Raw genomic sequence first — 17,426 nt, 5'->3', positions numbered from 1 at the left:
GTATTGCATGCAAATGTGATTGAACCACGCCAATACAAGATACAAGCAATAGAGAAACGTTAAAAATATTGTACCAATTGATGCCAATTCTCAATGTCAAAAACATACAAAAATGCATTCGTTGGAAGAAGCATTCCAACAACCAGCAAATTATAGATTCCTAAATTAGTTTCCCCTAAACAATCAACCATATAAAGGCAAACCAATTTTCTCTTTAGCTGGAGTTGCCCTATCCTAGCCAACGAAATGAGGGAGAGCAAATCATAAACTGAAAGAGGAATGTATATATACAAGATGACCAGCTTGGCCTAAAAGCCTAATGTCAGATGAATTTTCTACAAAATTGTGTCCCCAAAAACTACAATCAGCACAGTATCCGTGTGAACCAGTCAGACAAACGTCTAACTTTTGCTAAACCATCAGCATTTCTTCCGAAATAGGACTCGGCATTTGACAGCAGTACTTTAACATCATGCTTCATTGCATCTAAACTTCTATAATAGTTGTTCTCTAATCTACTCTGGATCACTTCAAGAGACAACGGAACTGGGAACCTGCAGATCTCCATTAAAATACTTGTCAGTGTGACCTTCAACAAAATAACAATACAATCTACATTGGATTTGCAATCAAGATATCCATTAATGCATCTGCAAAGATGGAGGGCTTGATGGCCTCTTCACTGTTACTCCATGGACCTCACCAGTAACAATACAACTAGTGATAAAAAATGCAAGCAGTTCCAGTTCCATGATCACATGTTAAAATTAATTTCAAAGACGCACCTGTTAATAAAACTGGCTTTTTGAGAAACTTCTCTCAATTTTTGCACCCCATAGTAGTCCTGCAGATCAAACAAACCATCAGAACATTCCATATTCAAACCAAGCCATATGCTCCTATCCAGCAGAGAATTTATATGGTTACCCGATTCTTAATCACAGATCGCTCCAGCTTGGCAAAAGCAGTGAGCAGCTTGTCTCTAATATCTACATCAATATGAGGCTGCTCCCAATGTGTATCAGCATCATACAGCTCCCAAGGACTATGTTGATGTGTTTCCCTGGGATCACTTTTGTACTGAACCACATAACTTTCCCATGGACTGTCTGGAAAGTCAGGAGATTTAGGTTTTACAGCCAAAATCCGGCCTTCCCACCAACTACCATCTTCCTCACCCTCATTTTTCCACCAAACTTGGCATTTATCCCGAGAAGTCCACTTTCTCGAAATGGCAGCATCATATCGACTTCTCTCAACAAGAAAGTCAGGGAAGCTAGTCACTTCAGGCAAAACCAGTCTAAACGATTTACCAACTACACTAGATTCCAGATCTACAAATTTAAGTAATATTTTACAGCAGCTCTCGCCAGAACCACCAATTGTTGAGTACTCGAGCTCTTCAACCTTGCAAAACTCCACAGCTCTGATGTGGCCTTTGAGTGTACTCCAAGGGCCCAAATCCTTTAAATGGCTGTAAGCTATGTACTCTTGGTGCCCCTGAGGAAACAGCAAAGCACATGAGAATGAAGACAGAATATATACCAGGAGTATACCAATCTACAATAATTTACTAAATGAAAACTCAAATTAACCTGTCTCAAATACACAACATCATCCCCTTGCTGGGGAATATACCGGAAGCCCTCCTCATGTGTTGACAATAATAACCATGAACTTCTTGTTGATTGAATTGGTTTCCTTTTATCTGGTGGACTAGCTTCACGATCATAATAACTACTTCTTCTGTTTCTGGTCGGTCTTAATCCCATAACAGGAACCTTTGCACCCATTCCTTGTTCTTCATAAGAGTTATCATCTCGATTCACTGAAGAATTTTCTGCAAAAGGTGGAGTATTTGATGAAGCACCATGGGCTTCCTTAATTTTACTCTTGCTGCCTGAAAAGTTTGAATCACGAGCAGTTGACCTCAATCTGATGGACCTTGCCTTTCTTACCCCTTCAATTTGCAAAAGATTTCCGTCATCTGTGCTAAGATCATCTGCAGCTGATGACCTCAATCTAATGGACCTTGGCCTCCTGACACCTTCAGTCAGTGCTTCATTTTCATCATGTAAATTATGATCTTCTCCAGCTGAAGTACTGGCTCCATTTCCGTTGTCATGTTCTTGATTACTTCTACCCCTCAGAGACTTTGACCTTCGATAAACAGCACTGAAAATCCTATTTTGAGGAGGCAACTGATGCAAGTCCAGCAACACAGAATTGGAAGACCTACCAACCTGATCATGGATTCCATTTTCTGAATTAGGTAGTCTGGTCTCTTCATTGACAAGAGGGCCACAACTTGAGTTCTTCCTAATGTCTGAACTTTCAGACATGCAACAGGAATTGTGCCCAGAACCCTCAAATGATGATTGACCCTCTATCTTTCCAGAGCTTTCATGATCACTAATAAAGATTCTTGACTTAATGCGCAGCTTTGTTGGCATTGTGACAGGTTTCTCTAGCAATTTAAAACTGTCATCTTTCCCATTAGTAAGTTGAATGGAAAGTCCAGTTCTACCATCAATCACCTGCTTAGATGATGATTTTTCAATGTCCTTTGAGTCAATCAAACATGAATTTGAATCGATATTCCTAGCTTCAGAATTATTAAGAATGCTGGCACTAACTTCATCCTTGTTTATTTCAATCATTTCATCAGCCTTACCTCCGCTTTGGAAGGCAGAAGCAGATGAAATTGTTTCCACTTCATTCCCAGTGTGCACGGTTTTTCTGTCTTGTCGTGTCCATCAAGAAATGGAATAGATCCAGCATGTGCAACTGAAGACATTGATTCACCCACCCTTGAACGTTTAGAAGTGCGAGTCTTTACCCCTCCCCAACCAATATTGCTTTCTTTGCACCCTTCAAGCAAGTCTAAACAATGTTGAATCTTTGCAGGTTGGCCTGTATGGCTTTTATCCATTTCACTGCCATGTCCATCACTAACAGGGTACTTGTGATCGTGTGTAAAACTTTTCCCCTCATCTGCAGGTGTAGGAGCTGTAGATGATGGGCCTGCACAAACACGCTGGCTTTCAGATTCAGGGACACCATATTTTGGAGTTAAAAATTTACTTGCATCACGGTTTGGCAATTTTAACACTAATCTTCTCTTAGCTCCAGCATCTAGATTAAGCTTTGACCGGAGATCACGTTTATCCAAATCCTCAGACTGATCGACAGAAATTTGTTTTCCTTTCAAGTTCTCTCCTCCTTCATTTTGCAAAGATAAATCCGAGTCTTCACTGACAATGCTTGAATCATCAAGTATGGTTTCAGTTCCTGATGAATCACCTTCAGTGGTATATTCTTCTTCTAAATCTGCTGATGTTCCTGTAATTCGGGAGAATAAATGAAGAGCATTCCTGGCAGCAGCTCTCTGAGGTCGTAAAGACTTAGATAACGATGACCTTTTCCTTGAGACTTTACGACCAAGTTTTGATTTTCTACTACGACTAATTACAAGGGAACTATCACCATATTCATCCAGATTCTTCCTCTTAACACGTCTTCCAGAAGATGTAGTGACCTCAATCTGGGTAGTTAAAGAAATAAGATGTCATTATCTGTTCCCAAAATATGCTGTCAAGAAATAAGATGAGAAAAGAAACTTACTTCGGCCTTCTGTTTTTTCCTTTTTGACCTTCGAAGGCCATCTTTATGGGAATCCTCAGCCTCACTGTCATCTCCACTACTCTCTAGGTCACCAGAAGAAACAGAAATTAAGCTTCCTTGTTCCCCTCCAGAAGAGATTTCCTCAGTTATATGATACTCTGAATCAGTATCATCACTTTGTATCTCAATTTCTGGTTCCCAATCCCTAACATCTAGAAACTCTGGAAGTGGATCAATCAAAACGTCCAAGTCTGCTATGGGAAGCATTTGGTAATCTTGGTCCAGGCTGATATCAGCTCCAACAGCAAATTTTACAGAAGAAGGGCGCCATTCAATGCCCAAGATTCCATGCCGCCGTTGTTGGTACATGCTCTGATAAGGCTCAGGATACGGAAGCAAGGCTGCAAAAAAGAATGCATCGAAAACCAGCACTAAGATATACTCTTTACTTTCTATCCGATACAAAGAGGAATTTTAATTAGGAAAATCTAAGACAAGCTGCACTTAAAAAACTGATAAGCAACAAACTAAGATGAAGAAAATCATCTGGGAAGAAAGAAAAGAACAGACCTGAATCACAAAGAAGATCTTGCATATTCCTTCGGTAAGGTAAAAGCTGAGTTTCCTATACAAAATCACTAGAAGTCATCATCATCGTCCTTGATAAAATAAAACAAAAAAAAATCCTCTATTATGCAAATCAATTAATAATCATTATAAATATCATAATAAATAAATATCACATTCATGCAATCATTATTACTAAAAACCAATGAAGAGGAATAGCTTTTCTGTCTGTCATCTACCCTCTACAAACTCTGAGAAGTAAATCAAAGGAAGCATGGTAAAAAAAATAAAGTAACAAGGTAACAAATGCAGAAGAAGAAGTAACGAATAACCTGGTCAAGAACATTTCCATGTGTATCTTGAATAAGTGGTCGATAGTCCCCTAAGAAGAACTGCAAACAGACATAAAGGAGATTACCAATTCATCAAACAGAATAGTAAAGGCAATGAAATCAAGAATGGCCTTGTACCCTGCTATTAGAGGCTGAGTACACAAGCACGTACGTGCGCGTGCACACACGTGCCTATGCCAAATTAATGTGGGAGTTAGAGTGGGGTGTTTAGATTTTTTTCCCAGAGTTACCCTCACAATAAAATTTAATGACTTTCTTGTGTCTCCAATTATGAATGCTTTCATTAGAATTGTTGGGGCTATTTATGAAACAGCGACATTGTTTTTTGGTTTTAGAAGTAGAAGGCAAATTTCCTAATGTAATAAGACTCTGAATTGGAATAAGATTATTGAGCAATGACTTTTAGAAATTAAACATTATTAAACAAGAAAAGAAAAATAATTTCTTGAAAAACAACGAAAAGGAAAATTTCCAACAACGAATTTAATTTGTTTTTTCATTGTAGTAGAATAAAAAAAAAACATGGAAGATCAGTTGAACAAGTAGAGGTGATACATCTTGGGGATAAAGAAATGGCAAGAAAAAAAGGAAAAAGAGAAAATAACTAAACAAGTCGGAGGGGAAACAAGGCAGCAGACATCAATAGTATGAAAGAGTAAATCTTATAGGATCACAGATAACTACTTTAGGCTCCTATAAAAAGAAAAGACTTGCTCAATTTTTAAATTGGGAAAAAAAAGAGAAAAAAACAAAAACAAGTTGAACACAAGCATAGAGTCGAAGAAGAACTAAAGACATAGAACAAGTCCAAACTTACAACCAATTCCAGGTTCTTACTCTCCCATTCTCATTCCGTAGAATACGGTAAGACTTTGGTGTCATGTCAATTTGAGATTTCTTATAAGTAGACGCAGGTTTTTTTCTGATCAACCAGGTAGCCATATTTTTAACTAAAAGGGAAGAGAGCATAAGTACTTAGGTGAATATGTGAATTCCTTTAATATATTGTGTAGTTTAACTAATAGTAGGACATAGGAAAAGTTTGGGAAATGCTACACAAAAGTTTTTTATTTAATGATTGAAGAAGTTTACTAAGGTAGTAGAATTTCTTTGAAGTATTGTGGGTCTAAGACTTTCGGTAGTTTTTTAACTAACTTAAATTGTTTTCCAAATTTCCTTCATTTTCTTTTGATTATTTCCTTGGCATGCAACACTGAGCGGGCGCCATGACTTCTCTAATCACCATAGCAACTAATAATGTGATAAATGCAGCAATCCAGTGGTGCAGCAAAGACCAGAATAATCACCATAGACCCAAACTTTTGAGTATTCCACCATGCAACGCTTGTATTCCCAAACTAGTATTACCAAACATGCCACTGAAAAGATGTGATGATCTCATACCTGATCATATTTGGCATCCATTTGGGATTCTCCCTGCCCAGTGCTAAGTATATACAGTTGGCCAACATCATCAGAGAGAATAATTGATGTTCCATCCCTGAAAAAAGTTTCATTTAGACCAATATACTGTATAATTTGTGCCTTTTGCATATGAGCATGGATCTCAGAAGTGATTCAAAGAACTGGATTTTTGGTCTTTTCCATGATAAATTCAACTAAATTAAGACGCATTCTAATTATTCATTCCAATGCATTCAACAGATGAACCACATAACTCCAGAAGCCATAATAGACTCAATGGACTGATCAAACTGCACAGGCATTTTTAAACAACATCCCAACATGCAGAAAAGCTTTTGACTACTTACAACTCTAAAGATAAATGAACAGATACCACCAAACCAAAAAACAATAACCAAAGAAGGGAAAATAGGAACTAAGCTGTAAAATTCATTAACTCACGGAGAAAATTTTCCATCAACCAGCTTAAAGCGTCCAATTTCATAAGTACGAACAGGTGTGCCTTCCCATATCTACATGGAGAGAGAGAGAGACACGAATTAGCATGAAAAGCCTAAAAGAGAAACAATTGAGAGATGTCAAAACCATCCGGTTTATACTTACATCCCAGACAATCGTTTTCCCATCATATCCCGCACTCATTGCTATTCGAGGGTTAAAAGGATGAACATCTAAAACATAAGTCTGCAAAAATCACGACGACTGTCAGGTGTGGCTCGGTGACAAGACAAGCAACAAATAGCAATGAAGCAAAGCATAAATTGTAGAGATGCCACGTAACAGGACAAGGGCATAGGCAGGAAATACAGTGAAAGATTCAGGACAGGGGATTTAGCATATGAAGTTAGATCTTCATAGGACCTTAACAACTCTCCACCAAAGGCACCAATCTCAAATTATTCATGTTTTCACAGTTCGATTATTCATACAAATGTTATAGGTGAACAGAGAGTTGAAATTTTATAAATATACAAGGCACAAGCAAGAACCTGAAAAAGTAGATAAAATAACAGTTATTTTGATGCAAATCAGATTACTTTCATAGCGAAAGACAATGCAATAAAAATGATTGCATATGAAATGAAAACCTCCTGTTAGCATACATATATTTTAAAAACAACATAGTAAGACAATCAAAAATGAAAAGCAAATGCGACATTCCCAAAAAAAAAAGAGACTATTTGATCAAGTAGCACATCATATTGGCTTTGTTTGGTTGGCGAACTTATTAAACCTAAACTGAAGAAATAAAAAATTTATCAATTAACCAGCCAACCAATAAAGATCCAGAGGTAATAAAACTTTTTCACCAGCACTACAACACTGACTTGAGCAATTCAGTAAGAAAGAGCCAACGAAGTGTTCAGAATTCAAAAAATATTAAATGAGTAAATAAAGCCTATATATCACAAAGTAATTGTCACAAAAAAAGTCTTCATCAGTGAAAATTGGAATTCCTCAGATGAGAACCATGTACACATTAAAAATAAAGATAAAAATTAAAAAACAACTGGAGAGGATATATATGTGTAATAGTAATAAATGGGAAACAGTTGCTAAATTTTCAATAGGTATTGGAAGACCCAACGGATTCTTCCAATGCATCATTTTTCATTCCAATGGAATTCACAGGCATACGAAGAAGTCCTATGAAATAGAGATTTTTGCTTTTGACCATATTTTGATTGTTAATACAATATATAAGGACCACTACCACAAAGAGTATTACACCCTTGATCATGAAATATCGATTGCTTATTGAACCCTGCAAACGGCATGCAAGTAGGATACTCCAAATTCAGCTGTTGAAGAGTTTTATAAAACGTTCTTGGTGGAAAAAAAAAGTGAATGAAAGATCCCACTGAATTGAATTGGCTCCATGAATCTAAGAAATAGTGAGAATTCCTGATCTCTCTCACTATATCTATCAATTCGAAAATCCAGGATTTGATTTGATGTCCTTTCATTGATTCCTGCTAAATTGCATTGATTTATCCTAAAGATTTCATTTCAATTGGAATTTGGTTATTCACCATGTGCGAGCACCCCCGCTAAGCATCCATGGCTGAATGGTTAAAGCGCCCTTTACTCTAGTACACCTTTGATACCAAAGCACACAGATCCACTATTTGTGTAAAGTTCAAGATGTAAATGGTGTCTTATCATTTATATGCAATATAGTTTCTATCTTAGTTATCATTTAAATATAAGATCTACCACTAAATAGCAGCAAAAACTCTAGAGTTTGCATCTATGTCCAAAAACTACACTAGGCACAAAGCGAGAGAGAGAGAGAGAGAGAGATAAATGGCTTACTGATTCAGTGTGGCCTGTCAAAGAATGTACTAAGCTACCGTCAGCAGCATTCCAGACACATATTCTGCAATCTGCCACATGGAAAAGAAATCATTCTGCACCAAACAATCTTATAGAACCTAGACGTGGTAGAGAATAATATGATAACAACATTAGGGATCTAAATATTAGAGCCTCCATTATGCACAGGGAAATTGGAGCAGGATGCAGGATTATATTTTCTTGAAAAACAATTTTCAAAAGTAAAGATCAACTGCCAAAGACCTTTGTTGAATAACAACCTCCATTTTTCAAAGTTGTGAAGCAAACACACATGGGTCAACTTCATGGGAACCAAGTGCAAAACAATTTAGATGGCAGGAAAGTGCAAAAATATGACTCCAGAAAGACATTGATACCAACGAGCAACATACCCATGATAGCAGCGAGGACAAACCGATTGTCCAAACTCCAGACTATCATATTAACACCACGAGGAGTTGGAAGAACTCTTTGACGAGGACCTCCCCTCGGTGGTTGAGGTGGCATAGGTGGTGGCGGAACTTTAAGATGATATGCCCGTGTCCATCGGCCAATTTTACCCTAAAATTAGAAAATTAGTGGACTGTAAGCCAAAATTCATTAAACCACAATATAAAGGAGTATATAAAGCAACACTACTTTAGCCCCTCAAATGAAATCTCTTGGCCAAGCTGACAAATTGAGAAAGAATGAAAAGCTTGTCCTTTATTAGCAAATGAGAGGGCTAGGAAAAGGATTGTTTCCCCAAATTACTACAAAAAATAACTTGGACAAACTCACATGTGATCTACGAGATCTTGGAATCCATATGATAGCACTGCCATCGCGAGAGCAGGTGACGATGTTGTCCTGGTTATACCTGAAGGAGAGTAGTTAGATTGGACCTAACGCAAAGAATGCAATTATCTAAACTAACACAATAATTCATCAAGATATTCTAAACGGCAAATAGACTATCTACATCTCTTTGTCAAGACATGAGTACACACCAAGTGTTTTTGAATTTTGGGATGTTTTCTTCTTTTGAAGTATCAGAGACTGAAAATCTAGATGTCACAGCACAGCCACTGCATGATGAGAAAAAAAGATTATATATGACAAAGATTAATTCATTGATCACAGTCAATGTATCAGGGAAGACGGACCTAAATTGGACATAGTTTACATCATTCTCATGTCCAGCTAAAACATCCATCTCATGATTAGGTAGTCCTGACTCCTCTGCATTGCCCTTGCAAGCATTCCAAACCTAGAGAAAATCACGTTCACACAAGGAAACTATAAGGTTTGCTGATCTGCAAGAGTTATGCATATATATAGACACAAATACAGCTTACCACTAAATCAACTGTAATAACATCCACAAGTCATCAATTGCAACAAAGGAACAACAGAGAGAGTTACAGTAAAGAATGATTGAGCAAAGAATCATGATCTACAGGAGTTTTGGCAGATGATAGGTGTAATTGGGTTCAACCCAAGTCATCCAATTAGTCAATATGACCCATCAACTTTTCCCTACCACTCACAAGACATGCACAACTTCTGAATGCTTTAGAAAGAAAACGAATAAAGCACAAAAATAGCAAATAAACACACTTTTCGTCAAACTGGGTTATGAGTAAGGGACTGTCATGTGATTTTGATGATGGTTAAATCCCTAATGGGAAACTAGGAATCTGTTTCAATTCTGTTTGGACTTTTTGCATTTTGAATTCAATTAACTCAGTTTCCGGGTTATTAAAATCTTGACTTGTGAGTCTTTAAATGGTTCTTGCAACTTTGGATGCTTAAAATGAGTACAGCACAGTAAGCATATTTTCAAGTAAAAATTATCAGATTTGAGGAGGGTTTCAAAAATGGATTGGTTTCTATCACAATATGAGACCATACAGAGGTCGTGAGGGATGGCTTCTGGCACTGACAGTGGGATTACCTGCTGGTGATGTACAGAGGATGAGGAAGCTACTAAGGCTGTGGAAGTAAGGGGAGGAAGAAGAAGAAATGAACAAAGAAAAAGCAAATTTGATTATTGGAGACAACACCATGAGGAAACTTGTGAAAATTGGGGGGGTGGGCGGGATTGGGAGATAACAGGATGTAGGAGACTAAAATCCATCCTTAATTAACCAATGAATAATTGGATATATGCAGGACCAAATCCAATTATTTGTGGGAGAGTTTGGGTCTGTTTAAATGTAAAATCAATTGAATTTGATAGCTATAGATTCAGGTATACCCTTGCAAGAGTGTCTGAGCTTCCAGTAACAAAAACAGTTCCACTAGAGTTGAAAGCACAACAGAAGATCTGATGGCTTTGTTGGGCACTGCTTGATGAAGGACCATTGTTCTTTCCTAAGCATTTAAGACATTGTGTAAGATAATTGATAATACAATATTGACCAACTTCATTTAGTACCAGAGAAGCACAAACTAACCAGGAGCAGGATCTGAAGGTTTTGGCACATATACACGAGTACTTTTGGGGTTTGGGCATCTAGCATCCCAAATACGACACGTTCCATCATCAGAGGACCTATGATACACGTAAAATAAAGATAAATATAGTCAGTATAAATATGATAAAAAAGATATATATGTTTTACACAGACCAAATCCACATAATATGAACTCAACATTGTCCATGTGGGGAAAGGCAATAGATAGGAAGGTTTTAGATTGCAGAGGAGAAAATATAATTATGTTTAATAGCACGGATATGGCAAACTCATGTTTGAGCAGTTAACTCCATTCATCTTTCATTTAGTTTTTCTAAAATAATTTTCACTTCCTTAACTGGAGATATTATCCAATAATACGAGGAGACAAGGGCTTTTCGTTTCCCCACCATTACAGCTATCAGACCTCATTGAATAAACAGGTAATCTCAACCCTGCACCACTTTTACATGGATTTTCCCTTAAGATTTAATAAAGTGACTTTTACAGCCACTAAGTTTCCATTCTTTAACTACAACACAATCTCAGCCAAGTTAAACTGAGACTAGCATGTTAAATGGAACTCAAATACAAAGTCTAATGCAAGGCAGTGTAGAGATTCTCTTCCGCTCACTTTTTAATTAACCATTTTAATGAACACCAGTCACCAGATGCCCGGGTTGATTTTCTCGGTATCAAATTCTGTAGACAGATTTCTGATATTTTACCTGCATATATTTAGCCCCTTTGAACCCTTTCTGTATCCAAACAGACAAGATTATACAAAAAACTTGGGTATAAAAAGGCATCTGGCCCTATAAAGATATGGAGCACTGTATTAGATGAGAAGCCACCCTCCTGCTTCCAGGACATTTAGAGACCACAATTGGCTTCCTGAGTATTGATTCTATCAAGGCTATGTTAATGACAGTTCAACATTTAATAGCATCCAACTTGCCGAGGGCTTCCATTCACCCACTTAGAGCAACTACTGAAACCTTTAATTACTCATGTTTCAACTGAACTCAAAGCTTTCCTTTTTCTTTTTTTAGCTATCTTTCTTGATGTATAGCTATCTTTCTTGATGTAAAAAGATTAAGCTTCATTATTCAATTTGGTGCAAAAGCACACCTGAAAAACCAACAAAAAGATGAGAACCAAAAGACTTACGATAAAAGCTGAAAGAAGGCGCCAGGTCTTGGACTAAAGGCAATAGCAGTAACAGCTCCGGTATGACCTCTCAAAACTGATATTGGACAGCCATCATTCAACCTCCACTACCCGACATGAACATGACAACAATGTAAATGACCAATCAACAACAGACATCACAATATCTAAATAGCTGACCCAAATAGAAGCTTACAACACGTATGATGCAATCATTTGACGCAGAAGCTATCACACTGTTGTTGAAGTTCACAGCGAGGTCAGTGATGTCACCCTGTGTAAATGTGATATGGTACAAAAGTCAAATCTAAGAAATGGAGAATGACATGGAACCAATGTACCTTGAATACTTGTAGTTAAACATACTTCATGTCCTCGGCAGCTGGCCAAGCAATATGCAGTTTCCATTGACCAAATTTTAACAAGTCGATCATCTGAGCCAGTAATGACAAATCTCCCAGACCGGTCAAAAATGGCTGAAAGGAATTCTTAATTCATTCAGATGGAAAACAAGACACAACATTGTCTCTAATAAGCTAGCTATAAACATATAGCAAATACAAAAAGGATGAACAATTTAGGGAAGCAAACACATAGAGATGCACGCTTGAGGATCAAGGGAGGCCGAGAAGCATTGCAGGTGGCTGACATAACAGGACACGAAAATGCAGTATAGAAAAGCACCATGACAGATGTGTTGAAAAGCCAGAGCCAATAAATTCCTTAAAGAGTGTACCTATGTTGCAAGGTCTTGACATCTAGAGAGTCTGAATTCAAAAACCGTAATCTGGCCCTTAGAAATTTAAATGCCAAAGGCTATTATCACGCAATAACTTGCAAAAGTACAATCCAAAGTGCAAACATTGTCAAAGAATACAACCTGCATATACGATCACCTTCTAATTCAGTCTCTTTTAAGGCTAGGAAATTCAAAAAAATAGAAACTACTAAGCTCATTTTAAATAAATCTGGTTTGTCATAACTCCAAATTATCCACAAAGGTACTCTTAATTATCCCAAATGGGCAACTCATAAACAATTATCTTGAGATGTCTCAGCAAGATCATCCTACCTATCGTCATGATGGGAAAGAACCAATTTAAAAATAAAAAAAAAGGAAAAAGAGAGAGAAACATAAATCATCAAAGATAGAGACTAGAAAGGGAATGCAAACATCTCAACAATGCACCTCTAGGAACATGGAAATCCTCCAAGACGTATAATTATCATTGCAGCATCCACCTGAAGTTGAAAACTAATGCAAGGAAATACTTACCGCAATAAACAGCATAACGGTGTCCTCTAACTCTTTTAATATTTTGCATCTTCTGCACCATGGTGGATGGTTTTGCAATCGCATAACAAGCTGCACGAATAGAGGGTGCACGGTGGTGTCTGGAAAAACCACCACCAATTTCCCTTAGACTTAGTCCATGAACTTGATCAGCCAACATGTGAGGCCAACGCATGTAACTTGGGGGATGATTTACTTCATCATTTGCCTTATTTTGTTCACCTGTGAGAGAGAGAGAGAGAGAGAGCAAAAGCAATAAATGAGAAAAAATAATAACAAGTGAGATCTTCGCAGGAGCCTATTTTTACAACCTCTTTTAGTTTATCCATCATCATACATTTCTGTAGCATTATAGCTTCTTAAGCAATCTTGTCAGAATTCTATCTTTACTTGATCATCATGACTCATTTTCTCAAGAATGAAATAAAAGCTTTTGCAAATAAAATACTAGTTAAAATTAAAGGTTGCAAGCCTCTCTAAAATCACTCTGGAGATGCTAATGAACACAAATACAACATTGAGCAAAACCAATATACAAATAATAAAGGAAAAAGTGAATCAAACAATTTCTTATCCAGGTCACATACTGCTCAGAAGTGAAAAGCAACTGGTTCCCAAGAGAGTAGGGACAGCAGCTGCGTTTATAGCATTTCTGTCAACCACCCCATGAGCAGGAGATGCAGCATTGAGGATTAGTTGCTTCAAAAGCTTAACCAAATGGTCCTTTTCAACGTGAGGGTACCTAACAAATTCATGGTCAATATCTGGCATTAAATCTCATACAGAAAGTCAGGAAGCAAAAAAAAGAGATACCATTTTTTATGACTTCAAAACAACTATATCATGCCTATAACAATTTATTTCCCTCAATATTTATTCAAAATTCCTTTTGCACTCCAGTCTACAGAGAAATAGAGTGAGGACAGGGTGGGCTGAAGGACTGGGGAGAGTGGGCCTAATGCCATTGGCCACATCCGGATAAGTAAATTTCTACACCAAGCTCACACCTCTACAATGTGAATCTGAACCCATACCATCCAGAAGGAAGGAATGGATGATATTGGAAACACTTAAAACCTTCATTCCTACAGCATTATATCATTGTACTGCATGGTGTTATTTCAAGCAATATAACAGAAATCAAGATCAATATTCACTCAGTAAGCACAAAACATGTGTTAGGACATAATATGCATATCTCAATCTAGAATTATCATCCATTAGTGCCTCAAAATAAAATTCTGACCCATGGTGAAACTTAATCAACCCAAACATGCAACTTCTACTATTTCTTTTCTTTTACAAAAAAGTGGATGAACACATTATCATAGGGCAATAGAATATATATAGATCACCTTTCCACCAACTTAATATAACTCAAAGGGAAAGACAATCCATCATCATCTGCATCTCCACTATGCGCTCCATTCCTAGAATACCATGCATGATATCTTCTAGGTAAAAGTTGGTGCTCAAGAAGTTCATTCCAGAGCTGCCCACAAGTCCTCTGACAAGGTCCAGCTGATAGAAAATGCATGATCAAAAAATAGATCTCCCTGAAGTCAACATCTACATCAGCTTCTGTTGTTCGTGTTTGTGAATCTCCAGATTGAGCTTTTACATTTGCTTTGCTGGAAAAACTCAATGACTTCTTAATCACCAAAGGCGCATCACCACCTGGGACGTATTTCTGAAGAGCCATGTATCCTGTTAAGCAATAATCATGCATTAAAATCCAATATGCGGTCAAGATAGGTTAGCCTAGGAGCATCCCATCAAACAAAGTGGACACAAAATAAAACAAAGCCATTATTTCTACAATAAATTTCAAAACACGAGAGAAAAACTTTGAAACAATTGTTTATCAGAAAACCCTATCACTTCAGAGTGATCAGAAAACCATCCGCATCCATTTGGTTGACAAAGCTGCACCCGCTCTATGAATGTTACTGATCCCCAAAGCTTTTCTTCTTAAAAAATGATTTCGTGTCTTCTGACTAACCAAATAATACTTCCTTCTCCTTTTCAATCCCAAACAGAATCTCTGGATTGCTAAATTCTAGCCAACAAAATATTTGGTAGGGAAAAAACACAGAGAATGAGTAGCTCCAGTTAGATGCAATTTCGCCATATCTGATGAAATCTGCCTCTGCCAACCTCTCAATCATCTATCAAATCAACAGTTTAAACTCTCAATCCATACATTTCCATGCTTCCCAAATAGCAACCAAAATTCAAAATTCTTCTGCCTACATTACATCAGCCATGCAAGCCAACAAAGCTGAGAGAAAAATTAACACACTCTATCTTTCCAATGTTGTGCATGATCAACACACTTGTTTCATTGTGCTAGACCACTTTTCATGGAGCATAAATCCTCCACATAGTGACCAATAACATCTACCCTCTGTTGTAACTCGAGCAGATTACCCTCTGTTGCATCCTCCATGTCTTCCCAAGCCCTATTTGTCGTGGTTAGTTATTTTGGCATTAGTTCTTGAAAGATTTAAAACTTGAAGCCCATTGATTTGGGAAGCATTTCATGGAAAGCACATCCAAAGGACCTCTGAGTGTGTTTCTGCAAAACTTCACCTATTCTTTGACACTGACCATAAAACATTGCACTCTTTCACTGACAATATCACTCCACAAATAAAGATTCCTAATGTCGGCATTAAAATTTGTTAAACATCAACCATTTCAATACACATTACCAACATACTGCAATTTTCAATCTCAGCAACTGAAGAATGTAAGAGAGAATGTTCAGAAAAATAAAGATCTGAAAGAAACCCCAGAAATTTGCTAATGGAGAATTTATAGCCCTAACTATCAATTTTTACATTCTTGCATTTTTCCCTACTGTGCAGCCATATTAATTTGAGTTCCCAATGCAGTAAGCTTTCTCAAAAAAATTAAGAACAACGAAAAAAGGTCACCCTACAATTGAAACCCTAAATTCATGAACTGACATTCATAACTTTCCACTTCAAAGGCAATACACATTATCAGGGAGCAATTATAATTGAAACAGAATTGAGCAAAAAAAAACCCTCTAACCACATCCTGATATGCTCTGTAGTCGAGCTATTCCCAAATGAAGAACAATTTTTCAGCAGGACGTACAGAATAAGCACAACGCTTCAAAAATAAAGCCAAAAATCAATAAAAACTGACCTTTCTAAAGGCTTTAAGGTTGTTAACTAAAAGGGCAATCACCAAAAACCCGAAATTTGGCCACGAGGTTCTGCCAAAACCCTGACCGACCATAGGCCATAAGAGTTTCACTGTACCATCAAAATAAACAAAATAAATAAACAAACAAAGCCAAAGAGTTCAACTTTTCAAAAGTTCAAACGTCCACAGAAAACAATCACATACAAATTTCAGAACACTAAAAAATTCCCAATTTAAGATCTACCATTTGCAAGAAAAAAGCTCAAGTAAAAGTCCCAGCGACAATTTGAATTTCCAGAGTCCGAAATTTTGAATTTTAACAGCAATGGAGTTTGTCTGTCAACAAAACGGTAAGGTATTCTGCAAGTTGAGTGAAACTGAGGTAAAACCGAGAAAAGGGATCCACAAAAAAATAGGTCTGAACAATTTCACAAATAACTATGACAAATAAGAATTTTGAGAAAAAAATATGGAGTAAAAAGGAGGAAATTATTCCTTTTTTACAATTTATAATTAATTTTTTAGATATATTTGGAGGGAGCTCTGTGTCTATGTTGTATTGAAGGTCTGTAGTTTGATGACGAAGAGAGTTGTATAGAGACAAGGAGAAGAGGAGAGAGAGAGAGAGCGAGAGAGAGAGAGAGAGTGCGGGGGAGAGCAAGCGGCGTCGTTTTATATGAATCTATAAAGGCCCACCGAAAAGATGCCTTCTTATTTTTTTTTTTCAGGAGAGGAAAAATCTTTTACTCTGTAAAGAAACGACCAAAAGGACCAAGGCTATATAATTTTCAAATTCCAGATGACTTTCTTCTGAAGACTAAGGTTGTGTTTGGATTGCATTTTTCATGATTTTTCATGGAAAAATTACTGTAATGATTTGATGTATGTGAGGGAAAAAGATAATAAGAAAATGTGATCACGAAAAATGACGTAATTTTCCGACGGAAAACCGCAGTCCAAACAAGGCCTAAAATTGTACTCCAATTCGATGATCACTGGAGCTAAGTTAAAATTATCTTTTAATTGGAGCTCAGTTTTGAT

At 37.1% G+C, this 17,426-nt stretch overlaps 1 protein-coding gene across 1 annotated transcript; it reads right to left on the bottom strand.

The window, feature by feature from the left end:
* Positions 1 to 264: 264 nt before the first annotated feature.
* On the bottom strand, positions 265 to 17,032 carry LOC113737871 (uncharacterized). Its single transcript, XM_072050154.1, has 26 exons — positions 16,630 to 17,032; positions 16,386 to 16,495; positions 14,564 to 14,915; positions 13,796 to 13,950; positions 13,191 to 13,430; positions 12,281 to 12,390; positions 12,111 to 12,188; positions 11,915 to 12,021; positions 10,745 to 10,842; positions 10,546 to 10,661; positions 9,452 to 9,555; positions 9,296 to 9,373; positions 9,087 to 9,165; positions 8,699 to 8,867; positions 8,286 to 8,356; positions 6,573 to 6,653; positions 6,411 to 6,481; positions 5,949 to 6,045; positions 4,524 to 4,583; positions 4,195 to 4,249; positions 3,625 to 4,025; positions 2,733 to 3,544; positions 1,596 to 2,679; positions 928 to 1,500; positions 786 to 844; positions 265 to 554 (listed from the first exon to the last, which is right to left on the bottom strand). Exons 3-26 carry the CDS (start codon positions 14,908 to 14,910, stop codon positions 365 to 367), a joined length of 5,235 nt encoding a protein of 1,744 aa, XP_071906255.1. The 5' UTR covers positions 14,911 to 14,915; positions 16,386 to 16,495; positions 16,630 to 17,032; the 3' UTR covers positions 265 to 364.
* Between the last annotated feature and the right edge of the window lie 394 nt (positions 17,033 to 17,426).

This window comes from Coffea arabica, chromosome 5c (assembly GCF_036785885.1).
Source record: "Coffea arabica cultivar ET-39 chromosome 5c, Coffea Arabica ET-39 HiFi, whole genome shotgun sequence".
Lineage (NCBI taxonomy): Eukaryota > Viridiplantae > Streptophyta > Magnoliopsida > Gentianales > Rubiaceae > Coffea > Coffea arabica.
The sequence above is the reverse complement of the archived record's forward strand: the minus strand, read 5'-3'. Positions and strand labels throughout refer to the sequence as shown.